Source organism: Ciconia boyciana, chromosome 28, assembly GCF_034638445.1.
Source record: "Ciconia boyciana chromosome 28, ASM3463844v1, whole genome shotgun sequence".
Taxonomy (NCBI): Eukaryota; Metazoa; Chordata; class Aves; order Ciconiiformes; family Ciconiidae; genus Ciconia; species Ciconia boyciana.
The window spans coordinates 1,742,272-1,767,741 of NC_132961.1; the positions used below are offsets into that span (position 1 = coordinate 1,742,272).

General features: G+C 69.7%; 2 protein-coding genes across 4 annotated transcripts; one reads left to right on the forward strand and one right to left on the reverse strand.

The window, feature by feature from the left end:
* Positions 1 to 898: 898 nt before the first annotated feature.
* Positions 899 to 17,174, forward strand: TMEM143 (transmembrane protein 143). Its single transcript, XM_072847687.1, has 7 exons — positions 899 to 1,120; positions 2,261 to 2,365; positions 6,400 to 6,606; positions 8,325 to 8,453; positions 13,281 to 13,583; positions 15,711 to 15,876; positions 16,861 to 17,174. Exons 1-7 carry the CDS (start codon positions 899 to 901, stop codon positions 17,172 to 17,174), a joined length of 1,446 nt encoding a protein of 481 aa, XP_072703788.1.
* Positions 17,175 to 17,566: 392 nt separating this feature from the next.
* EMP3 (epithelial membrane protein 3 (MAM blood group)) lies at positions 17,567 to 25,246 on the reverse strand. 3 transcript variants are annotated; one of them, XM_072847804.1, is made up of 5 exons: positions 25,162 to 25,246; positions 24,979 to 25,064; positions 22,775 to 22,877; positions 21,133 to 21,193; positions 17,567 to 19,080 (listed from the first exon to the last, which is right to left on the reverse strand). In XM_072847804.1, exons 2-5 carry the CDS (start codon positions 25,054 to 25,056, stop codon positions 18,870 to 18,872), a joined length of 453 nt encoding a protein of 150 aa, XP_072703905.1. In that variant the 5' UTR covers positions 25,057 to 25,064; positions 25,162 to 25,246; the 3' UTR covers positions 17,567 to 18,869. The 3 variants fall into 3 exon arrangements, with proteins under 3 accessions (XP_072703905.1, XP_072703904.1, XP_072703906.1); XM_072847803.1 differs by having other exon boundaries at positions 21,133 to 21,273; XM_072847805.1 differs by lacking the exon at positions 21,133 to 21,193.
* Between the last annotated feature and the right edge of the window lie 224 nt (positions 25,247 to 25,470).

Below are 25,470 nucleotides of genomic sequence, written 5' to 3' on the forward strand. Positions count from 1 at the left end.
AACGTTGCAATTCCTATTGCGCCCCGGATGCGCCCCCCGTGCACCCACTGCACCCCGTGCACCCTGCATGGCACCCTCTGCACCCTCTGCACCCACTGCACCCCATGGCACCCCCTGCACCCCCTCTTGGCACCTATTGCACCCTTGGATTGAACCTCCCTGCACCCCATTGTGCACCTCCTCTGGCATCTTAACCCCCATTGCACCCCTGCACCCCACTCTCAACCCCATTGCACCCACTGCACCCCGATTGCACCCCCATTGCACCCCATGGCACCTCTGCACCCCCATTGCACCCCATTGCACCTGGATTGCACCCTGTTCAGCACCTCCCATTGCACGCCGACACCCCCTGCACTCCCCTGGCTTGCACCCCCCCCTGCACCCCATTGCACCCCATTGCACCCCATTGCACCCTATTGCACCCCACTGCACCCCCTATTGCACCCCATTGCACCCCATGGCACCCCATGGCACCCCCTGCACCCCATTGCACCCCCTGCACCCCCTGTTGCACTTCGCACTACCTCATTGCACCCCATTGCACCTCATGGCACCTCCCATGGCACCCCATGGCACCCCCCTGCACTCCCACTGCACCCTCATTATCATGACCCTTCATTGCATCCATTGCACCTCTCTGGTGACTTTGCGTTCCTCATGGCACCCCCCTGCACCCATCCATAGCAAATCATGCACCCTCTCTGCCCCCGCCTGTTCCCTCGCGCACATGTCGCGGGCGTCCTTCCCCCTCCCCTCTCTGTCACAGTAGCACACGCGTGTGACACGGGTGGGGGGGGGAGGAGATACTCGCGCGGGTGACCACCCTCCCGTGCCGCGTCAAAAGAGCGTCACGCGTGTCATGCGCGTCACGCGTGTCCCCCGCGTGTCCCGCAGGATGCTGCGGGCCGTGACCTCCCGGCCGGTGACCTCGTCGCCGGTGACCTCGTCGCCGGTGACCTCGCCGGCAGCCTCGGTGACCTCGCTGGCCTCGCTGGCGGCGGCGGTGGCCCGGGCGCGGGGACGGCGTCACCCCGAGGTGCCACCGGGGTGGGAGGAGCAGTTCAGGGACAGCTTCGTGCCCCTCTCCCGGGAGCAGCTGCAGCACGTCCTGCTGACGGTGACAGCGGGGACACGGGGACACCCGGACATGGGGACACGGGGGGGACATGGGGACATGGTAAGGACACTGGGGACATGGGGACATTGCACTGGGGAATACGGGGACATGGACACAGGGGGACATAAAGGGCTTACATGGGGACACGGGGGACATGGGGGCATGGGGACATGGGGGACACGGGACATGGGGACACGGGGACATGGGGACATGAGGACATGTACATGGGGACAAGGGGACATGGGGACATGGGGACATGAGGACACAGGGACATGGGGACATGGGGACAAGGGGACATGGGGACATGGGGACATGGGGACATGAGGACACAGGGACATGGGGACATGGGGGACACGGGGGGACACGGGGACATGGAGGGACACGGGGACATGGGGATGTGGGGACACAGAGGGGACACGAAGGACACAGGGACATGGTGGGACATGAGGACACGGGGGACACAGGGGATATGGGGACATGGGGACACAGGGGACATGGGGGGACACGGGGACATGGGGACATGAGGGACACGGGGACACAGTGGGGACACGGGACACCCAGACACGGGGGGACACGGGGGACATGGGGACACGGGAGGTTGCTGGGGACACGGGGACATGGGGATGTGGGGACACAGAGGGACACATGGGGACACGGGGACATGGTGGGACATGAGGACATGGGGACACAGAGGGGACACGGGGACACAGGGACATGGTGGGACATTGGGACATGGGCACACGCGGGGACATGGGGGACGGGGGGGACCAGAGGGACCCGCAGCCGCCCCCGCCCCCAGGGACCCCCTGGGACCCCTCCCCCCCATGGGTCCCCCTGACCCTGTGACCCCCTGGGACTCCCCTGACCCCATGACCCCTGTGACCCCATGTCTCCTGTGACCCCCATGACCCCATGACCCCTGTGACCCCATGTCTCCCAGACCCCTCAGACTCCCATGACCCCACGGCCTGTGACCCCATGACCTCCGTGTCTCCCCCAACCCCCGTGACCTCATGACCCCCCTGTCCCCCGTGACCCCTATGGCTCCCGTGGCCCCCGTGACCCCCCCATGCCCCCCCCTCCCCCACGACCTTCCACGTGACCCCCGTTGGTGACCCCATGACCCCCCGTGACCCCCAGGAGTTCCACCCCTCGGGCAGTTCCCGCGCCGCCTTCCTGGCCTTCGCCGCCCGCCTGGACCGGGCCCTGCACCCCCGCTACCACCGCCTGCACCTGCACCTGCAGGTAGCCCGCCCCCTCCCCATATCTGCAGCCCCTCCCCTCACTGCCTGCACCTGCACCTGTAGGCCCGCCTCCCTCATCAGCTCCTCCCCCACCGGCCTGCACCTGCACCCTGCAGGTACCGCCTCTCCCCACCGCTCCCTCCCCACCGCCCGCACCTGCACCTGCAGGTGTTCGCCCTCCCCACCGCCCCTCCTCCCACCGCCTGCACCTGCACCTGCAGGTACCGCCCTCCCCCACTGCCCTCCCCTCACCGCCCGCACCTGCACCTGCAGGCCGCCCTCCCCACCGCCCCTCCCCACCGCCTGCACCTGCACCCGTAGTTGTACCGCCCCTCTCACTGCCCCTCCATCCACCGCCTGCACCTGCACCTGCAGGTGCCGCCCTCCCCCTCACCGGCCCTTCCTCTCACCGCCCGGCACCTGCATCTGCAGGCAGCCGCCTCTCCCCCACCGGCCCCTCCCCACCGCTCGGCACCGGCACCTGCAGGGTGGCACGCCCTCCCCCCCACCGGGGCCCCTCCCCCACCGCCTGGCACCTGCACCTGCAGGCAGCTGCCCTCCCCGTTAGGCTCCTCCCCCACCGCCTGCACCTGCACATGCAGGTACATCGCCCATCCCCCCACCGGCCCCCTCCCCCACCGGCCTGCATGTGCACCCCGCAGGTCTCGCCCTCCTCTTCACCGGCCCCTCCCCCACCGCCCGCACCCTGTGCACCTGCAGGTACCAGCCCTCCCCCACCGCCCCTCCCCCACCGTGCCTGCACCTGCACCTGCAGGCCGCCTCCCACGCCCCCTCCCCCACCGCCTGCACCTGCACCTGCAGGTGTACGTCTCCTCACCGGCCCCTCCCCCACCGCTGCCTGCACCTGCACCTGCAGGTACTTGCCCTCTCCCCACCGCCCATCCCACCATGGCCCGTGCACCTGCACCCGCAGGCATGCCGTGTCCCCTACCGCCCCTCCCCCACCGGCCCATCTGCACCTGCACCCTGTCAGGTACCGGCCCTCCCCCACCGCCCATCCCCCACCGCCTGCACCTGCACTAACTGCGGAGTAGTACTGCCCATCCCCTCCACCGCCTGCACCTGCACTCCTGCAGGTACGCTCTCCCCCACCGCCCCTCCCCCACCACCTGCACCTGCACCTGCAGGTACCGCCCCTCCCCCACCGCCCCTCCCCCACCGCCTGCACCTGCACCTGCAGGTACCGCCCCTCCCCCACCGCCCCTCCCCCAACGTGCCTGCACCTGCATCCCACCTGCGAGGTACCGCCCCTCCCCTACTTGTTGACCCCCTGTGTCCCCCACCGCTCTGCACCTGCACCTGCAGGTACCGCCTCTCTCCCCCACCGGCCCCCTCCCCCACCGCCTGCACCTGCACCTGTAGGTACCGCCCCTCCCCCCACCGCCCCTCCCCCACCGCCCGCACCTGCACCTGCAGGTACCGCCCTCCGGCGTCCACCGCCCCTCCCCACCGCCCGCACCTGCACCTGCAGGTACGTCCCTCCCCCACCGCCTGTCCCCCCACCGGCCTGCACCTGCACCTGCAGGTACAGCCGCTCTCCCCTGGATCTCCGGCCCCCTCCCCACCGCCTGCACCTGCACCTGCAGGTGTATGGATGGTATCCCTCCCCCACTGCCCCTCCTCACCGCCTCGGCACCTGCACGTAACTGCAGGCCAGGCTGCCCCTCCCCCACTGCCTGCACCTGCACCTGCATGGTAACAACAACGGCCTCCCCAACTGCTCCCTCCCCATCACCTGCCCGTAGCACCTGCACCTGCAGGTACCTTCGCCCTCCTCATTGCTCTCTCCCCACCGCCTGCACCTGCACCTGCAGCCGCCATCTGCAAGCCATCCCCTCCACCGCCGTGCACCTGCACCTGCAGGTGTAATTTCCGCCCTCCCCACCGCCCCTCCCCCACCGCCTGCACCTGCACCTGTATGCGGCCGCCCCTCCCCCCACCGGCCCCTCCCCACCGCCGTATGGCACCTGCACCTGCAGGTACCGCCCATCTGCAGCGTAACGCCACCGCTCCCCTCCCCCACCGCCTGCACACCTGCACCTGCAGGTACCGCCCCTCCCACTGCCCTCCCCTCACCGTGACCCGCACCTGCACCTGCAGGTACTGCCCTTAACACTCGCTGTGGCCCTCCCACCACCACCTGCACCTGCACCTGCAGGTACCGTTTCTCCCAGCCCCTCCCCTCCCCCACTGCCTGCACCTGCACCTGCAGGTACCGCCCCTCCCCACCGCCCTCCCCACCGCCTGCACCTGCAGGTACCGCCCTCCCCACCGCCCTCCCCCACACCGTCCCCTCCCCGGACTGGCCCGCCCAAACCTGCCCCTCCCCACCTGCCCCTCCCCTGCAGGTACCTGCCCCGGGCCTTACCACCCTGCCCCCGCCCCTCCCCCACAAAGCCCTCCTCCCTCATAATGCCCCCAAACCTGCCCCTCCCCCACCTGCCCCTCCAGGTTCCCCCAAACCAGGCTGGGGGTGCTGTGGGGCAGCACCGGGTGCTACAGGGTGGCACTGGGTGCCATGGGGCAGGCTCAGGGTGCTATGGGGTGGCACTGGATGCCATGGGGCAGCACTGGGTGCTATGGGGCAGCATCAGGTGCTATGGGGCACCCACTGGGTGCTATGGGGTGCCATTAGGTGCCATGGGGCAGCGCTGGGTGCTATGGGGCAGCATCAGGTGAAATAGGGCACCACTGGGTGCTATGGGGTGCCATTAGGTGCTGTGGGGCACCACTGGGTGCCATGGGGCAGTGCTGGGTGCTATGGGGCAGCATCAGGTGCTATGGGGCACCACTGGATGCTATGGGGTGCCATTAGGTGCTATGGGGCAGCAGTGGGTGCCATGGGGCAGCGCTGGGTGCTATGGGGCAGCATCAGGTGCTATGGGGTGCTATGGGTGCCACTGGGTGCTATGGGGTGCCATAAGGTACTATGGGGCAGCGCTGGGTGCTATGGGGCAGCATCAGGTGCTATGGGGCACCCACTGGGTGCCATGGGGTGGCTCTGGGTGCCGTGGGGCACCCACTGGGTGCTATGGGGCACCACCGGGTGCCATGGGGCAGGCTCGGGGTGCCGTGCAGCAGCACCGGGCGCCGTGGGGCAGCATCAGGTGCTATGGGGTGCTATGGGTGCCACGGGGTGCTATGGGGTGCCATAAGGTACTATGGAGCAGCGCTGGGTGCTATGGGGCATCATTAGGTGCTATGGGGCACCACTGGGTGCCATGGGGCAGCGCTGGGTGCTATGGGGTGCTATGGGTGCCACTGGGTGCTATGGAGTGCCATTAGGTGCCATGGGGCAGCACTGGGTGCTATGGGGCACCACTGGGTACCATGGGGCAGCGCTGGGTGCTATGGGGCAGCATCAGGTGCTATGGGGCACCACTGGGTGCTATGGGGCAGCATCAGGTGCTATGGAGCACCCACTGGGTGCCATGGGGTGGCTCTGGGTGCCGTGGGGCAAAACTGGGGCTAAGCTACTGGGCTGCCACTGGGTGCCATGGGGCAGCGCTGGGTGCTATGGGGTGCTATGGGTGCCACTGGGTGCTATGGGGTGCCATAAGGTACTATGGGGCAGCGCTGGGTGCTATGGGGCATCATTAGGTGCTATGGGGCACCCACTGGGTGCCATGGGGTGGCTCTGGGTGCCATGGGGCACCCACTGGGTGCTATGGGTGCCATTAGGTGCTATGGGGCAGCACTGGGTGCCATGGGGCAGTGCTGGGTGCTATGGGGCATCATCAGGTGCTATGGGGCACCACTGGGTGCCATGGGGCAGCGCTGGGTGCTATGGGGTGCTATGGGTGCCACTGGGTGCTATGGAGTGCCATTAGGTGCCATGGGGCAGCACTGGGTGCTATGGGGCACCCACTGCGCCATGCGGGGTGGCTCTGGTGCGCCGGGCACCCATCTGCAGGTTGGGGCACCACCGGGTGCCATGGGGCAGGCTCGGGGTGCCGTGCAGCAGCACCGGGCGCCGTGGGGCAGCACCCCATGTGTGTCCCCCCCCCCTCCCAGGCGCTGTACGGCCCCATCGACCCCGACAGGGACACGGGGGACCCCGGGGGGCCGGGGGGGTCCCCGGGGGGGTCCCCGGGGGGCCGGCGCGAGCGGCGGGTGGTGGCCGCGCTGGCCCCGCTGCTGGCCGAGGCCAACTTCCAGCGGCTGCCGGAGGCCGCCATCGCCTTCGCCCTCCTGGTGCAGCACCCACTGGACGAGGTGCAGGTGGGTGGGGCCCGGGGGTGGGGGGGCTATGGGTGAGGTGGGGGACCCTCAGGCCCTTGCCTCCAGGGTGCAGCACCCCCCGTGGGTGGGGATGTGGGGTGGGTGGGGGGCACTCCTACATGGGCCCCCACGCTGGGCCCCCGTGGGAAAGCCATGGGCCCCAGCCCCCGGCCTGCCCGGTCCCCATAGCCCCCAGCCCCCCCATAGCCCCTATAGCCCCCTCAGCCCCCAGCCCTGCTCCCATCCCCCCATCTCACCACAGCCCCCTCTCCATAAGCTGCCCCCAGCCTCTCAGTGCCCTTCGTGACTCATTACAACCCCCCTCCAACCTCCCATCCCCCCACAGCCCCCCTCACATACCTTCTACAGCCCCCAGTTTGGCAGCCCCCCATAGCCACAACCCCCTCAGCCTCCCCCACCCCCATGCTCCCCCATGTGCCCCTCCTCATCCCCCCTCCTGATACCTTTCATCTCCCATAGTTACCACAGCCCCCACACAGCCCCCAGTGCCCCCATACCCCAGCATAAAGTGCCCCATAGCCCCCCCCATAGCCCCCTCTCCATACCCCCATCCCCCTCCACATACCCCCCCCATAGCCCCCCTCTATCCCCCCCCACAGCCCCCTATAGACTCCCTCTCATTCCCCCATAGCCCCCTCATACCCTCCATACTCCTCCCATAACCGCCCCCGATAGTCCTCCCCATAGCCCCCATCTGCCCCACAGCCCCCACCCCTGATAGTTCCTCCCATCCCCTCAGCCCCATAGCCCCCCATAGCCCCCCCATCCCCCCGTATAGCCCCCCATAGCCCCCCCATCCCCACATAATTGCTCCCTCCCATCCCCCTCCATGTATCCCCCATAGTCCCCTCTCATGGCTCCCCTCCATAGGCCTCCAGCCCTCTGTGCCCTCTTGGTATATAGTTTCTCATGCAGTTTCCCTCATCTCATACCATGATTTCCTCCTTCATCTCTCCCCATCTCTATGCGATTTTCTAGCCGTAGCTCTATCCCATAAGTCTCTCCTGATTTTCTACTCATCCTCTCATTTTAGTTCTCTATATTTTAGCTATCTCAGCTCTCATCGATCTGATCATAGCTTATCTCTACAGTTTCCTCCCATCTCTCATCTCTCATATTCCACCCATGGCCCCCTTATCCGGCTCCCTTTTTCCCAGCTCTCTGTGCCTCTCTTACAGGTCTCTTCTATCAGCCTCTCATCTCATATCCCCCACAGTCTCTCATCCACATCTCTTCTACGTGATTACAGGCCCTCTTCATCAGTTTCTATCCACGTCTACAGCTCCTTTCCCATCCTCTTCATCTCATCACAGATCCACTCATAGGCTCTCCCCTCTTACTTAGATCATGGGGGTTCCTCCCCATCTCTCTTTGATCCCCCCGTATAGTCTCTCTATAAGCTTTTGGGTGTCTCATAGCTCCTCCCATCCCCCATCCCCCTCATAGCCTCTCTCATACTTCATCCCCCTCATACTAGATCATTCTTCCATCTCTCAAATCCCTCTGCTCCTTTCCCACCTTCTGTTTAGATCCCCTTTCATAGCCCCCTCATGGCCCTTTCATCCCCCTCTCTCATAGCTCCCCACTTCATCCCCCCCATAGGCCCTCCCGTGATCCCCTCTTACAGTCCCCCCCCATGGCCCCACAGGCTCCGTCCCCATGCCCCCATTTATTTATTTATCGACCCTGCCCCCCAGATCTCGGTGCGGCTGGAGGAGTACGAGGAGATCCAGTTCTGGGCGCAGAGGCAAAGTGGGGTGGGGCCTGCCCGGCCCCCGGCCCCTGCGGCGCTGGCCTCCTACGGCCGCCCTCTCTCGCCCCCACAGGTCAGTGGGGCTGGGCTCCCGAACTGGGGGGATGGGGGGGGCATGGGGGTGGGCCCCAAATTGGGGGCATGGGGGAGCCATGGGGCTGGGGACCCATAGCGGGGGGGGGGCCATGGGCTGGGGTCGGGGGAGGCATGGGGGGAGCCATGGGGCTGGGGACCCCATAGGTGGGGGGTACCATGGGGCTGGGGATCCTGGGAGGGGCATGGGGGGGAGCCATACAGGGGCTGGGGACCCGTTAGCGCGGGGGGCCATAAGGCGAAGCTGGGGGTCGTGGGGATCGTGGGGAGGCATGGGGGAGCTATGGGCTGGGGGCCCCATAGCAGGGGGCCATGGGGCTGGGGGTCGTGGGGGAGGCATGGGGGAGCCATATGGGCTGGGAACCCATAGTGGGGGTCATGGGGCTGGGGATCCTGGGGAGGGGCATGGGGGGGAGGCCATAGGGCTGGGGACCCCATAGCGCGGGGGGGGCCATGGGAGCTGGGGTCGGGGGTCGGGGGAGGCATGGGGGTAGAGGCCATGTAGGGCTGGGGGACCCATAAGGCGGGGGGCCATGGGGCTTGGGGTCCTGAGAGGTGGACCCCAAATTGGGTATGGGGGATATGGGCTGGGGACCCCTCATAGCTATGGGGGGCATGGGGAGAGGCCATGGGGTTGGGGACCCTATAGCAGGGGGAAGCCATGGCCAAATGTGGGGGAGGCATGGGGGAGCCATGGCTGGGGACCTATAGCGGGGGGGCCATGGGGCTGGGGAGTCGTGGGGGTGGGCCCCAAATTGGGGGCTAAAGGGAGGCCATAGGGGGGAGCCATGGGGCTGGGGACCCCATATGCGGGGGGCATAGGGCTTGCTAAGGGGTCGTGGGGAGGCATGGGGGACCCATGGGGGCTGGGGACCCATAGTGGGGGGGGGGCCATGGGGCTTGGGGTCCTGGGGGTGGACCCCAAATTGGGGGCATGGGGGAGCCATGGGGCTGGGGACCCCATAGTGGAGTGGGGGCCATGGGGGCTGGGGTCCTGGGGGGGTGGACCTCATAGCGGGGGGGCCATGGGGCTGGGGTTGTGGGGGAGGCATGGGGGAGCCATGGGGCTGGGGACCCCATAGCGGGGGAGCCATAGGGGGCTGGGGGTCCTGGGGGGTGTGGGTCTGGGCCCCAATTGGGGGCATGGGGGAGCCATTTGGCTGGGGACCCCATAGTGGGGGGGGGGGGCCATGGGGCTGGGGATCCTGGGGAGGGGCATGGGGGGAGCCATGGGGCTGGGGACCCCATAGCAGAGGGGGGCCATAGGGCTGGGTGTCCAGGGGGGTGAGCCCCAAACCGGGGGGGCCATGGGGCTGGGGACCCCATAGCGGGGGCCATGGGGCTGGGGTCCTGGGGCTGGAGGACATGTGGGGGGCATAGTGGGGGTGCCCATTGGGGGTCCCCTGGGGTGGGCCCCCAAATTGGGGGGGCGCATGGGGGGGCTATAGGGGATGGGGGCCCCATGGCGGGGGGCCATAGCAGGGGGGCCATGGGGGCTGAGCCCGGTAAGGGGGGGGCAGAGCGGGTGTGGGGGTTGGGGGCTCCAGGTGTGGGGGTGCAGGGTTTGGGGTGCTGGAGCTCAGGGACCGGGACCTCGGGGGGGTCCCTGAGTTTTGGGGTGCCAGGTACTGGGCTTTGGGGGTGCTGGGCTTTGGGGACACCATAGTTTGGGGTGCTGGGCTTTGGGGTGCTGGGCTTTGGGATATTGGGGTGCCGGCCCTTGGGGACCCCGGGGCTTGGACGTGCCATGTTTTGGGGCGCCGGGCTCAGGGACCGGGACCTCGGGGGGGTCCCTGAGTTTTGGGGTGCCAGGTACTGGGCTTTGGGGGTGCTGGCCTTTGGGGACACCATGTTCTGGGGTGCTGGGCTTTGGGGCTCATGGTTTGGGCTGTGAGTTGCCGGGGCATGGATGTGCCACGTTGTGGGGTGCCGGGGTCAGGGACCGGGACCTCGGGGGGGTCCCCGTGTTTCGGGGTGCCAGGTACTGTGGTTTGGGGGTGCTGGGCTTTGGGGACACCATGTTCTGGGGTGCTGGGCTTTGGGATATTGGGGTGCCGGCCCTTGGGGACGCCAGGGCATGGACGTGCCATGTTGGGGGGTGCTGGGCTCAGGGAGCCGGGCTCTTGGGGGGCTCCCCGAGTTTTGGGGTGCCATGTGCTGGGCTTTGGGGGTGCTGGGCTTTGGGGACACCAGGTTCTGGGGTGCTGGGCTTTGGGGTGCTGGCGTTTGAGGGTGCTGGGCTTTGGGGGCTCATGGTTTGGGCTGTGAGTTGCCGGGGCATGGACGTGCCATGTTGTGGGGTGCCGGGCTCAGGGACCGGGACCTCGGGGGGGTCCCCGAGTTTTGGGGTGCCATGTGCTGGGCTTTGGGGGTGCTGGCCTTTGGGGACACCATGTTCTGGGGTGCTGGGCTTTGGGGTGCTGGGCTTTGGGGGCTCATGGTTTGGGCTGTGAGGTGCCGGGGCTTGGACGTGCCATGTTTTGGGGCGCCGGGGTCAGGGACCGGGACCTCGGGGGGGTCCCCGAGTTTTGGGGTGCCATGTGCTGGGCTTTGGGGTGCTGGGCTTTGGGATATTGGGGTGCCGGCCCTTGGGGACGCCGGGGCATGGACGTGCCACGTTGTGGGGTGCCAGGGCTCAGGGAGCCGGGCTCTTGGGGGGCTCCCCGCGTTTCGGGGTGCCATGTGCTGGGCTTGGGGGGTGCGGGGCTTGGGGGACACCAGGTTCTGGGGTGCTGGGCTTTGGGGTGCTGGCGTTTGAGGGTGCTGGGCTTTGGGGACACCATAGTTTGGGGGTGCTGGGCTTTGGGGGCTCATGGTTTGGGCTGTGAGTGGCGGGGGCTTGGACGTGCCATGTTGTGGGGTGCTGGGGTCAGGGACTGGGACCTCGGGGGGGTCCCCGAGTTTTGGGGTGCCAGGTACTGTGGTTTGGGGGTGCTGGGCTTTGGGGACACCATAGTTTGGGGTGCTGGGCTTTGGGGACACCATGTTCTGGGGTGCTGGGGTTTGGGGGCTCATGGTTTGGGCTGTGAGACGCCGGGGCATGGACGTGCCACGTTGTGGGGTGCCAGGGCTCAGGGACCGGGACTTGGGGGTCCCTGAGTTTTGGGGTGCCAGGTACTGGGGTTTGGGGGTGCTGGGCTTTGGGGACACCATATTTTGGGGGTGCTGGGCTTTGGGGGCTCATGGTTTGGGCTGTGAGGTGCCGGGGCTTGGACGTGCCATGTTTTGGGGCGCCGGGCTCAGGGACCGGGACCTCGGGGGGGTCCCCGAGTTTTGGGGTGCCATGTGCTGGGCTTTGGGGGTGCTGGGCTTTGGGGACACCATGTTCTGGGGTGCTGGGCTTTGGGGACACCATGTTCTGGGGTGCTGGGCTTTGGGATATTGGGGTGCCGGCCCTTGGGGACGCCAGGGCATGGACGTGCCACGTTGTGGGGTGCTGGGCCCAGGGAGCCGGGCTCTTGGGGGGCTCCCCGAGTTTTGGGGTGCCATGTGCTGGGCTTTGGGGTGCTGGGCTTTGGGGACACCATAGTTTGGGGGTGCTGGGCTTTGGGGGCTCATGGTTTGGGCTGTGAGGTGCCGGGCGTGGACGTGCCATGTTGTGGGGCGCCGGGCTCAGGGACCGGGGCCTCGGGGGGGTCCCCAAGTTTTGGGGTGCCAGGTACTGGGCTTTGGGGGTGCTGGGCTTTGGGGACACCATAGTTTGGGGTGCTGGGCTTTGGGGACACCATGTTCTGGGGTGCTGGGCTTTGGGGGCTCATGGTTTGGGCTGTGAGTTGCCGGGGCTTGGACGTGCCATGTTTTGGGGCGCCGGGGCTCAGGGACCGGGACCTCGGGGGTCCCCGTGTTTCGGGGTGCCAGGTACTGGGCTTTGGGGTGCTGGGCTTTGGGGACACCATGTTCTGGGGTGCTGGGCTTTGGGATATTGGGGTGCCGGCCCTTGGGGACGCCAGGGCATGGACGTGCCATGTTGGGGGGTGCTGGGCTCAGGGAGCCGGGCTCTTGGGGGGCTCCCCAAGTTTTGGGGTGCCATGTGCTGGGCTTTGGGGTGCTGGGCTTTGGGGACACCAGGTTCTGGGGTGCTGGGCTTTGGGGTGCTGGCGTTTGAGGGTGCTGGCCTTTGGGGACACCATAGTTTGGGGGTGCTGGGCTTTGGGGGCTCATGGTTTGGGCTGTGAGTTGCCGGGGCTTGGACGTGCCACGTTGTGGGGTGCTGGGGTCAGGGACCGGGACCTCGGGGGGGTCCCTGAGTTTTGGGGTGCCAGGTACTGTGGTTTGGGGGTGCTGGGCTTTGGGGACACCATGTTCTGGGGTGCTGGGCTTTGGGATATTGGGGTGCCGGCCCTTGGGGACGCCGGGGCATGGACGTGCCACGTTGGGGGGCGCCGGGGCTCAGGAACTGGGGTCTTGGGGGGCTCCTGAGTTTTGGGGTGCCAGGTACTGGGGTTTGGGGGTGCTGGGCTTTGGGGACACCATGTTCTGGGGTGCTGGGCTTTGGGGGCTCATGGTTTGGGCTGTGAGGTGCCGGGGCTTGGACGTGCCACGTTGTGGGGTGCCAGGGCTCAGGGACCGGGACCTCGGGGGGGTCCCCGCGTTTCGGGGTGCCATGTGCTGGGCTTTGGGGTGCTGGGCTTTGGGGACACCATGTTCTGGGGTGCTGGGCTTTGGGGACACCATAGTTTGGGGGTGCTGGGCTTTGGGGGCTCATGGTTTGGGCTGTGAGTTGCCGGGGCTTGGACGTGCCACGTTGTGGGGTGCCAGGGCTCAGGGACCGGGCTCTTGGGGGGCTCCCCGCGTTTCGGGGTGCCAGCCCGGGGCTGTCCCCCCCCGCAGGCGGTACTTCCGCCGGGTGGTGGTGGTGGCTCGGCCGCGGGGCGCGGGGCTGGAGCTGGCGGCCTTCAGGGAGGTTCCGCTGGAGGCCCTGGAGCTGCTGCTGGGGCGCGGGCGGGTGCGGACCCCCGGGCTGACCCGCGCCCGCCTGCACCTGGGGCTGGCGGCCTGGGGCTCCCTCCTCTTCCTCAACCTGGGGCTGGGGCTCATGGCCGACCTCAAGGTGGGGGCCACCGCCCTCCTCCTCGGCCTCGGGGCCCTCGTCGCCTTCCGGGGAGCGAAGGTGAGGGGGGCACGGGGTGGGGGGGGAGAGAGGGGTTGGGGGGCACAGGGGTGGGGGGGCACAGGGGTTGGGGGGAGAGAGGGGTTGGGGGGGAGAGAGGGGTTGGGGGGCACAGGGGTGGGGGGGGCACAGGGGTTGGGGGGGGGGCAGAGGGGTTGGGGGGAGAGAGGGGTTGGGGGTGCACAGGGGTTGGGGGAGAGAGGGGTTGGGGGTGCACAGGGGTTGGGGGAGAGAGGGGTTGGGGCACAGGGGTTGGGGGGCACAGGGGTTGGGGGAGAGAGGGGTTGGGGGGCACAGGGGTGGGGGGGACCTAAGGGTTGGGGGGAGAGGGGTTGGGGGGCACAGGGGTGGGGGGGGCACAGGGGTTGGGGGGAGAGAGGGGTTGGGGGGCACAGGGGTGGGGGGGCAGAGGGGTTGGGGGGCAGAGAGGGGTTGGGGGAGAGAGGGGTTGGGGGGCACAGGGGTGGGGGGGCAGAGGGGTTGGGGGGGCAGAGAGGGGTTGGGGGGAGAGAGGGGTTGGGGGGCACAGGGGTGGGGGGGCACAGGGGTTGGGGGGCAGAGAGAGGGGTTGGGGGGGGCACAGGGGGTGGGGGGACCTGAGGGTTGGGGGGAGAGAGGGGTTGGGGGGCACAGGGGTGGGGGGGCAGAGGGGTTGGGGGGGCACAGGGGGTGGGGGGACCTAAGGGTTGGGGGGGAGAGGGGTTGGGGGCACAGGGGTGGGGGGCAGAGGGGTGGGGGGCAGAGGGGTTGGGGGGCACAGGGGTTGGGGGGAGAGAGAGGGGTTGGGGGGGAGAGAGGGGTTGGGGGGCCACAGGGGTGGGGGGCAGAGGGTTGGGGGGCACAGGGGTTGGGGGGACCCAAGAGTTGGGGGGGAGAGAGGGGTTGAGGGGGGCACAGGGGTTTGGGGGGCAGAGGGGTTGGGGGGACCCAAGAGTTGGGGGGCAGAGGGGTTTGAGGGGGACCCCGGAGTTGGGGGACGGGGGTGGATGGGGGCGGGGGGGCATCGTGCGAGGGCCGTGCGGGGGTGCATGAGGCCGTGCGAGGCTGACGCGAGGGTGCGGGGGGGCCACGCGAGGGGCACGTGAGGCCGTGCAAGGCTCGTGCGAGGGCGTGCGAGGGCGTGCGAGGTGCATGTGAGGCCGTGCGAGGCGGTGCAAGGCACACGTGAAGCCGTGCGAGGCGCACGTGAGGCCATGTGAGGCCATGCGAGGCCGTGTGAGGCGGTGTGAGGTCCGTGCGAGGCCGTGTGAGGCACACGTGAAGCCGTGCGAGGCCGTGCGAGGTGCATGTGAGGCCACGTGAGGCCATGCGAGCCCGTGCGAGGCCATGCGAGGCCGTGTGAGGCGGTGCGAGGCGCACGTGAAGCCGTGCGAAGCCGTGCAAGGTGCATGCGAGGTGCACGCGAGGCCGTGCGAGGTCCGTGTGAGGCACACATGAAGCCGTGCGAGGCCGTGCGAGGCGCATGTGAGGCCACGTGAGGCCGTGCGAGGTCCGTGCGAGGCCGTGTGAGGCCGTGCGAGGTGCATGCGAGGCCGTGCGAGGCGGTGCGAGGTCCGTGCGAGGTCCATGCGAGGTGCATGTGAGGCCACGGGAGGCCGTGCGAGGCCGTGCGAAGCCATGCGAGGTGCAAGCGAAGCCGTGCGAGGTGCACGCGAGGCCATGCGAGGCCGTGCGAGGTGCACATGAAGCCGTGCGAGGCCGTGCAAGGTGCACGTGAGGCCACGCAAGGCCGTGCGAGGTCCGTGCGAGGTGCATGTGAGGCCACGGGAGGCCATGCGAGGCCGTGCGAAGCCATGCGAGGTGCACGCGAGGCCGTGCGAGGTCCGTGCGAGGCGCACATGAAGCCGTGCGAGGCCGTGCGAGGCGCATGTGAGGCCATGCGAGGCCGTGCGAGCCCGTGTGAGGCCATGTGAGGCCGTGTGAGGCCGTGCGAGGTGCACGCGAGGCCGTGCGAGGTGCATGGGAGGCCATGCGAGGCCGTGCGAGGTCCGTGTGAGGCGCACATGAAGCCGTGCGAGGCCGTGCAAGGCGCACGTGAGGCCACGCGAGGCCACGCGAGGCCGTGCGAGCCCGTGCGAGCCCGTGCGAGGCCCGTGCGAGGCGGTGCGAGGTGCCGCGTGCCCGCAGGCCTTCGCGCGGCGGCGGGAGGCGGCGGCGCTGGAGCTGGCCCGCAGCCGGTACCGACGCGCCACGGCGCAGCACGGGGAGCTGGTGGCGGCGCTGACGCGGCGGGCGCAGGACGAGGCCACCAAGGAGGCTCTGCTGGCGCACACCTTCCTGCCGCGCTGCCGGGGTGCGGGGGGACGGGGGAAAGGGGGGCAGGGGGGCAGGGGGACATGGGGGAGATGGGGGAGATGGGGACGGGGGAAAAGGGGGGCAGGGGGACATGGGGGAGATGGGGGAGATGGGGACGGGGGAGACAGGGGGACATGGGGGAGATGGGGGATGGGGGGACAGGGGGATGGGGGGCATGGGGGAGATGGGGGAGATGGGGACGGGGGAGACAGGGGGACATGGGGGAGATGGGGGACAGGGGGATGGGGGCATGGGGGAGATGGGGGACGGGGGGACAGGGGGAGACAGGGGGACATGGGGGAGATGGGGGGGACAGGGGGATGGGGGACATGGGGGAGATGGGGAGAGATGGGGGAGATGGGGGACATGGGGACGGGGGAAAAGGGGGGCAGGGGGACATGGGGGAGATGGGGACGGGGGGACAGGGGGGATGGGGGGCATGGGGGAGATGGGGGAGATGGGGGACATGGGGATGGGGGAAAAGGGGGGGCAGGGGGACATGGGGGGAGGTGGGGGACGGGGGGATGGGGGAGATGGGGGAGATGGGGACAAGGGGAGATGGGGACGGGGGGAGATGGGGGGCATGGGGACGGGGGAAAAGGGGGCAGGGGGAGATGGGGGGATGGGGGGGACAGGGGGGACAGGGGGATGGGGGCATGGGGATGGGGGAAAAGGGGGGCAGGGGGACATGGGGGAGATGGGGGATGGGGATGTGGGGACAGGGGGACGGGGGATGTGGGGGAGATGGGGACATGGGGGGGACACGGGGGACGGGGGACGCGGAGGGGACGGGGGACATGGGGGATGTGAGGACGGGGGGACGGGGGGACACGAGAGGAGATGGGGACGTGGGGATATTGGGGACAGGGGGGGACACGGGGGGGGATGGGGACAGGGGGATGTGGGGGACACACGGGGGCCGGGGGGCTGTGGGGGGCGGCGGCCCCCCGGCCCCCCTTCCCTTCCCGTCCGCTCCCCGCAGGCCCCGCGGTGCCGGCGGCGGAGGCCGAGGCCCGGCTGCAGGCGGAGGTGGAGGCCTGGCTGCGGGGCCGCTTCGGCCTCCCCTTGGCCTTCCCCGCCCGGCGGGCCTGCCAGCGCCTGCGCGGGCTGGGGGGGGACCCCGGGAGCCCCAGAACCGGGGGGACCCCGACACCCCCTGAGCCCGGGGGAACCCCGGGACCCCGGAGCCTGGGGGGGGGCTGGAGGGAGGCCCAGGCCTGGGACCCCCAGAGCCGGCCTGGGGCCTGCGGGGCCTGGAGGGGCCTGGAGGGGCCTGGGGGGCACCCCAAAATCTGACCCTGCTGGGGGTCTTGGGCCTGGGGGGACCCCGACACCCCCTGAGCCCGGGGGGGGAACCCGGGACCCCGGAGCCGGCCTGGGGCCTGCGGGGCCTGGGGGCCTGGGGGGCTGGGGGGAATAAAGCGGGGGCGCAGCCGCAGCCCGACTCTGCTTCCGGTACCCACAATGCCCTGGGGCTCCCATGACGTCACCCCCTCCGTTACCCACCATGCCCCCGGGCTCCCCCCTGACGTCACCCTTCCATTACCCACAATGCCCCGGGGCTCCCATGACATCACCCCCTCCATTACCCACAATGCCCTGCGGCTCCCATGATGTCACCCCCCTGTTACCCACAATGCCCCGGGGCTCCCATGATGTCACACCCCCCCCCCGTTACCCACAATGCCTCGCGGTTCCAGCTTTTATTTCTCCAAGCGGGGGTGGGGACCGGGTGATGACGTCACACGCGGCTATGACGTCACGCCCCGACCTGTGACGTCACGGCCGGCCCTTGACGTCATCCCCTGCGGGGGGCGCTGCGCAGCACGGGGTGACATCACAGCCAGGGCAGGGTGACATCACGGCCCCACCGGGGTGACATCACAGCCAGGGCAGGGTGACATCACGGCCCCACTGGGCTGTCACGCCTGTGCTGTGATGATGTCATTCGGGGGGGCGGGGCTGGGCCCGGCCCTGGCTGGGCGCTGGCGCCGGCGTTGGGGGCTTTGTCGATGCCGCTGGTGATGTCATCGGCTGCGCTGGTGTCATCGGTGACGCTGTGGCCATGCTGGTGATGTTGGTGACATCATCGGCCGTGTTGGTGCCGTGGGTGATGTCATTGGCCGTGTTGGTGATGCCATTGGCTGTGTTGGTGGCACTGGTGATGTCATTGATGATCTCACTGACCACGCCGGTGGCACTGGTGATGTCATCGGCCATGCCGGTGCCATCGGTGATGGCGTTGATGATGTCATTGGCCATGCTGATTATGTTGATGGTGCTGGTGGCCACGCTGGTGCCGCTGGTGATGTCATTGGCCACGCGGCCCTGTTGTTGATGTCACTGGCCGTGCCAATGCCGTTGGTGATGTCATTGGCCACGCTGGTCTTTTTGATGATGTCATTGGCCACGTTGGTGCTGTTGGTGATGTCATCAGCCACGTGGCCCTGTCAGTGATGTCACTGGCCACATTGTTGCCATTGGTGATGTCACTGGCCACACGGCCCCGTTGTTGATGTCACCGGCCGTGCTGATGTCATTGGTGATGTCACGGGCCACGTGGCCCCGTTGTTGATGTCACCGGCCATGCTGATGCCATTGGTGATGTCACTGGCCACACGGCCCCGTTGTTGATGTCACTGGCCGTGCTGATGTCATTGGTGATGTCACTGGCCACGCGGGCTCTGTTGTTGATGTCATTGGCCACGTTGGTGCTGCCGGTGATGTCACTGGCCACACGGCCCCGTTGCTGATGTCACTGGCCGTGCTGATGCCATTGGTGATGTCACTGGCCACACGGCCCCATTGTTGATGTCACCGGCCGTGCTGATGCCATTGGTGATGTCACTGGCCACGCGGCCCCATTGTTGATGTCACCGGCCGTGCTGATGCCATTGGTGATGTCACGGGCCACGCGGCCCCGTTGCTGATGTCACCGGCCACACCGGTGCCGCCGGCGCTGTCAGCGGCCACGCGGCCCCGTCGATGACATCACCGGCCACGGCAGCGGTCGCGGCGTGGTCCCGGCGGGGCGGGGCGGGGCGGGGTCACTCCCTCTTGCGCAGGTGGCCGTAGGTGACGCCGCTGGCCAGGGCCAGGGGCCCGCAGAGCCAGGCCAGCACGAAGCAGTGGCCAAAGTGGCCACCGGGCGGGTGCCCCCCCTGCGCTGCGTACAGCCCCGCCCCCACCAGCACCGCCAGCCCTGCGGCCACACCCAGCGTCAGGCGGGGGGGGGGAGGGGGGGGAGGGGCTGGGGGGAGGGGCTGGGGGACCCAGGGGTTCGGGGGTGCCCAGGGGTGCTGGGGGAGGGGGGCACCCATGGGGGGGAGGGGAGGGGTCTGGGGGACCCAGGGGTGCAGGGGGCACCCAGGGGTTTGGGGGACCCAAGGGTTTGGGGGCACCCAGGGATTTGGGGGGGACCCAGGGGTTCAGGTGGGGACCCAGGAGTTTGGGGGCACCCAGGGGTGCAGGGGGACACCCAGGGTGGGGACCCAGGGTTTGGGGGGCACCCAGGGGCTCGGGGAGCACCCCGGGGTGTGGGGGCACCTGGGGGTGGGGGACCCAGGAGTTCGGGGGGCACCCAGGATTTGGGGGCACCCAGGGGTGTGGGGACCCAGGGATTTGGGGGCACCCAGGGGCTCGGGGGGCACCCGGGGTCTGGGGAGCCCCCGGGGTGGGGGACCCAGGGGTTTGGGGGACACCCAGGGGTTCGGGTGGGCACCCTGGGGCGTGGGGGCACCCAGGGTGGGGGACCCAGGGGCTCGGGGAGCACCCAGGGGTTTGGGGGCACCCGGGGTCTCGGGGAGCACCCTGGGGTGGGGGACCCAGGGGTTTGGGGGACCCAGGGGTTTGGGGGCACCCGGGGATTTGGGGGCACCCAGGGGTTTGGGGGCACCCGGGGTCTTGGGGAGCCCCCGGGGTGGGGACCCAGGGGTTTGGGGGCACCCAGGGGTGGGGGACCCAGGGATTTGGGGGCACCCAGGGGTTTGGGGGCACCCAGGGGTGGGGGACCCAGGGGTTTGGGGGCACCCAGGGGTTTGGGGGCACCTGGGGTCTCGGGAGCCCCCGGGGTGGGGGACCCAGGGATTTGGGGGCACCCAGGGGTTTGGGGGGCACCCGGGGTCTCGGGGGGGCACCCGGGGTCTCGGGGAGCCCCCCGGGGTGGGGGGACCCAGGGATTTGGGGGCACCCGGGGATTTCGGGGAGCACCCAGGGGTTCGGGTGGGCACCCTGGGGCGTGGGGGCACCCAGGGGTGGGGGGACCCAGGGGCTCGGGGAGCACCCAGGGGTTTGGAGGGCACCCGGGGTCTCGGGGAGCCCCCGGGGTGGGGGGACCCAGGGGTTTGGGGGGCACCCAGGGGCTCGGGGAGCACCCCGGGGTGGGGGACCCAGGGATTTGGGGGCACCCAGGGTCTCGGGGGTACCCGGGGTCTCGGGGAGCACCCCGGGGTGGGGGACCCAGGGGTTTGGGGGCACCTGGGGTCTCGGGAGCATGCTGGGGTGGGGGCACCCAGGTATTTGGGGGCACCCAGGGGTGTGGGGACCCAGGGGTTTGGGGACACCCAGGGATTTGGGGGCACCCAGGGGCTCGGGGGCACCCGGGGTCTCGGGGAGTCCCCGGGGTGGGGGACCCAGGGGTTTGGGGGGCACCCGGGGTCTCGGGGAGCCCCCCGGGGTGGGGGGACCCAGGGGTTTGGGGGGCACCCGGGGTCTCGGGGAGTCCCCCGGGGTGGGGGGACCCAGGGGTTTGGGGGGACCCAGGGTCTCGGGGAGCCCCCGGGGTGGGGGACCCAGGGATTTGGGGGACCCAGGGGTTTGGGGGCACCCAGGATTTGGGGGGCACCCGGGGTCTCGGGGAGCACCCAGGGTCTCGGGGGGCACCCGGGGTCTCAGGGAGCCCCCGGGGTGGGGGACCCAGGGATTTGGGGGCACCCAGGGATTTGGGGGCACCCGGGGTCTCGGGGAGCACCCAGGGTCTCGGGGGGCACCCGGGGTCTCGGGAGCCCCCGGGGTGGGGGACCCAGGGTTTGGGGGCACCCGGGGTCTCGGGGAGTCCCCGGGGTGGGGGACCCAGGGGTTTGGGGGACCCAGGGTCTCGGGGGGGCACCCGGGGTCTCGGGGAGCCCCCCGGGGTGGGGGGACCCAGGGGTTTGGGGGGCACCCGGGGTCTCGGGGAGCCCCCCGGGGTGGGGGGACCCAGGGATTTGGGGGGCACCCGGGGTCTCGGGGAGCCCCGGGGGTCCCGGGCGCTCACCCGCCGGCAGCTGGGTGCCGGCCGAGGCGGCGAAGCGGCGCCCGCGGGGCCCCGCGTGCAGCTGCCAGAGGAAGAGGCCGAAGGCGCCGCTGGAGAGGAGCAGGGCCCCCAGCAGCAGCCCCCGCACCGCGTGCAGCCCCGCTGGGGGGGCGTCAGCGCCGGCGCTGCCGGGGCCCTGCGGGGAGCCGGGGGGACCGGGGGGGACCGGGGGGGGACCTATGGGGACCTTGGGGTGGGGGGACCCGGGGGGGACACCTATGGGGACCCTGGGGGACCCGGGGGGACCTGGGGGGGGGGACCTATGGGGACCCGGGGGGGACACCTATGGGGACCCGGGGGGGACCCAGGGGGGGGACCTATGGGGACCCGGGGGGGGACACACCTATGGGGACCCTGGGGACCCTGGGGGAGACCCGGGGGAGGGACGGACCCTGGGGGGGACACCTATGGGGACCTTGGGGGTGGGGGGACCCGGGGGGGACCCGGGGGAGGGACCTATGGGGACCCGGGAGGGGGGACCCGGGGGAGGGACCTATGGGGACCCGGGGGGGACAGGGACCTATGGGGACCCGGGGTGGGGGGACCCGGAGGGGGGGGGACCCGGGGAGGGGGGGACCCTGGGGGGGGACCTATGGGGACCCGTGGGTGGGGGGACCCGTGGGTGGGGGGGACCCGTGGGGGGCGAGGACCTATGGGGACCCCAGGGGTGGGGGTGACCCGTGGGGGGGGACACCTATGGGGACCCTGGGGGGGACCCGTGGGGGGGACACCTATGGGGACCCTATGGGTGCTGGGGGCCCTGCGTGTACGGCGGGGCCGGGGGGACCCGGGGGGGGGCCTGCGGGGCCCCTGGGGGGGGACCCGTGCGGGGGAGGGACCCGTGGGGGGGACGACACCTATGGGGACCCTGGGGGTGGGGGGACCCGTGGGGGGGACCTATGGGGACCCTATGGGTGCTGGGGGCCCTGCGTGTACAGCGTGGGGGGGGGGGTGACCCGTGGGGGGGGGGGACACCCGTGGGTGGGGGGGGCCCTGCAGGGACCCTGTGGGTGCTGGGGGCCCTATGGGGACCCCATGGGTGGGGGGTGACCCATGGGTGCCGGGGGCCTGGGGGGTCTGCTCGGGGCTGCTGGGGGCCCTATGGGGACCCCATGGGCGGTGGGCGACCCACGGGTGCTGGGTGACCCACGGGTGCTGAGGGCCCAGGGGATCTGCTCATGGGTGCTGGGTGCCCTACGCGCACCCCAGGGGTGCTGTGTGCCCCACACATCCCACACGCCCCACATGTCCCATGCCCCCCATGGGTGCTCCACGCCCCACACATCCCACGTGCCCCACACCTCCCCCATCCCCCCATGGGCGCTGCACATCCCCGTGCCCCCCATAGGTGCTGTGCACCCCACACACCCCATCTGCCCCACATATCCCATGTCCCCCCATGGGTGCCACGTGCCCCGCACCCCCCACGTGCCCCACACCCCCACGTACCCCACACCCCCATATGCCCCACACCGCCCCACGTACCCCACACCCCCATATGCCCCACACCCCTATATGCCCCACCCCCCGCGTGCCCCACACCGCCCCACGTGCCCCACACCCCCCGCGCGCCCCACGCCCCCCGCGCGCCCCACGCCCTCACGGCTGTTGGCGACGCTGGCGCAGAGCCAGCTCTGGGTGCTGTTCTGGAAGACGCAGTCGTACCACAGGTTCAGCTTCTCCGCGTCCGGCAGCACCCACCACCCCTGGGGGGGGGGGCACGACAGACGTGGGGGGCCTGGGACCCCTGCTGTGGGGCGCGCTATGGGGCCCGCATGCCTGGGTCCCCCATACGAGGGTCCCCCCCCATAAGATGACCCATTCACTGGGTGGGGCACCCTATGGGTCCCAGCCAACTGGGTGCCCTCGTGTGGGGTGGGTGCTATGGGGCCCAGCCACCTGGGTCCCCAAACCAGGGTGCCCCACATGTGTGGGTCCCCCCCCATAACATGACCCATTCACTGGGTGGGGCACCCTATGGGTCCCAGCCAACTGGGTGCCCTTGTGTGGGGTGGGTGCTATGGGGCCCAGCCACCTGGGTCCCCCAAACCAGGGTGCCCCACATGTGTGGGTCCCCCCCCATAACATGACCCATTCACTGGGTGGGGCACGCTATGGGTCCCAGCTGACTGGGTCCCCTGCCGTGGGGTGCGCTATGGGTCTCAGACACCTGGGTCGCCTGCTGTGGGGCACGCTATGGGTCCCAGCTGACTGGGTGCCCTTGTGTGGGGTTGGTGCTATGGGGCCCAGCCACCTGGGTCCCCCAAACCAGGGTGCCCCACATGTCTGGGTCCCCCCCCATAACATGACCCATTCACTGGGTGGGGCACCCTATGGGTCCCAGCCGACTGGGTGCCCTCGTGTGGGGTGGGTGCTATGGGGCCCAGCCACCTGGGTCCCCCAAACCAGGGTGCCCCACATGTCTGGGTCCCCCCCCATAACATGACCCATTCACTGGGTGGGGCACCCTATGGGTCCCAGCCGACTGGGTGCCCTCGTGTGGGGTGGGTGCTATGGGGCCCAGCCACCTGGGTCCCCCAAACCAGGGTGCCCCACATGTGTGGGTCCCCCCCCATAACATGACCCATTCACTGGGTGGGGCACCCTATGGGTCCCAGCTGACTGGGTGCCCTCGTGTGGGGTGGGTGCTATGGGGCCCAGCCACCTGGGTCCCCCAAACCAGGGTGCCCCACATGTCTGGGTCCCCCCCCATAACATGTCCCATTCACTGGGTGGGGCACGCTATGGGTCCCAGCTGACTGGGTCCCCTGCCGTGGGGTGCGCTATGGGTCTCAGACACCTGGGTCGCCTGCTGTGGGGCACGCTATGGGGCCCAGCCGACTGGGTGCCCTTGTGTGGGGTTGGTGCTATGGGGCCCAGCCACCTGGGTCCCCCAAACCAGGGTGCCCCACATGTCTGGGTCCCCCCCCATAACATGTCCCATTCACTGGGTGGGGCACCCTATGGGTCCCAGCTGACTGCGTCCCATCGTGTGGGGCACACTATGGGTCCCAGCCACCTGGGTCCCCTGCTGTGGGGCACGCTATGGGGCCCGGATGCCTGGTACCCCATACCAGGGTGCCCCACATGTGTGGGTCCCCCCCCATAACATGTCCCATTCACTGGGTGGGGCACCCTATGGGTCCCAGCTGACTGCGTCCCATCGTGTGGGGCACGCTATGGGTCCCAGCCACCTGGGTCCCCTGCCGTGGGGCATGCTATGGGGCCCGGACGCCTGGTACCCCATACCAGGGTGCCCCATATGTCTGGGTCCCCCCCCATAACATGACCCATTCACTGGGTGGGGCACGCTATGGGTCCCAGACACCTGGGTCCCCTCGTGTGGGGCGCGCTATGGGTCCCAGCCACCTGGGTCCCCTGCTGTGGGGCACGCTATGGGGCCCGGACGCCTGGTACCCCATACCAGGGTGCCCCACATGTGTGGGTCCCCCCCCATAACATGTCCCATTCACTGGGTGGGGCACGCTATGGGTCCCAGCTGACTGCGTCCCCTGCTGTGGGGCACGCTATGGGTCCCAGCCACCTGGGTCCCCTGCTGTGGGGCACGCTATGGGGCCCGGACGCCTGGTGCCCCATACCAGGGTGCCCCACATGTGTGGGTCCCCCCCCATAACATGACCCATTCACTGGGTGGGGCACCCTATGGGTCCCAGACACCTGGGTCCCCTCGTGTGGGGCGCGCTATGGGTCCCGGCCACCTGGGTCCCCTGCCGTGGGGCGCGCTATGGGTCCTGGCCGCCTGTGTCCCCTGCCGTGGGGCGCGCTATGGGGCCCGGTGGGTCCTACCTTATCCAGGGTGATGACGAAGAGGAGGAGGAGGATGAGGACGTGGAGGGCGGCGACGGCGAAGAGGAGGAAACTCATGGCGGGACCTGGGGGGAGGGTGAGCCGGACCCTCACCACCCCCCTCCCCCACGACCCCCTCTCCCCTCCCCCCACATCCCCCCGGCCCAACCCCCACCCCGAGACCTTCCGGATGTTTCCGGAGCGCCGGGCCGGGACCGTTAGACCCCGCCGCCGCCCCGCGCAGGAAGGGACCCAGGCGGCCGGCCCCTCCCCCACCCCACCCCACCCCTCCCCACCCCTCCCCACAGATCCCCACCCAGGATCCCCTCCCCCATCCCAGCACCCCGCCTCAAGCCTGGCTGCTGATTGGCTGAGAGCCCAGGATCCGTAGGGTCCCGCAGCCTATTGGCTGCTGCGTCGGGGGGGATCTACTTGATCCCCGATCAGACTCTGATTGGCTGAGGAGTTTGGCGGCGCCTGATTGGCCGGTTC

Bases quoted from the DNA above. Each gene is read 5' to 3' on its own strand.
- TMEM143 (XM_072847687.1), top strand. From the start codon at position 899: ATGCTGCGGGCCGTGACCTCCCGGCCGGTGACCTCGTCGCCGGTGACC. The intron at 8,454-13,280 runs GTCAGTGGGGCT...TCGGGGTGCCAG, and splicing joins GCCCTCTCTCGCCCCCACAG to CCCGGGGCTGTCCCCCCCCG. The intron at 15,877-16,860 runs GTGCGGGGGGAC...CGCTCCCCGCAG, and splicing joins CTTCCTGCCGCGCTGCCGGG to GCCCCGCGGTGCCGGCGGCG.
- EMP3 (XM_072847803.1), bottom strand. From the start codon at position 25,056: ATGAGTTTCCTCCTCTTCGCCGTCGCCGCCCTCCACGTCCTCATCCTC. The intron at 22,878-24,978 runs GTAGGACCCACC...CCCCCCCCCCAG, and splicing joins TCGTCATCACCCTGGATAAG to GGGTGGTGGGTGCTGCCGGA. The intron at 21,274-22,774 runs GTGAGGGCGTGG...ACGCCCCCCCAG, and splicing joins CGCCAGCGTCGCCAACAGCC to CGGGGCTGCACGCGGTGCGG.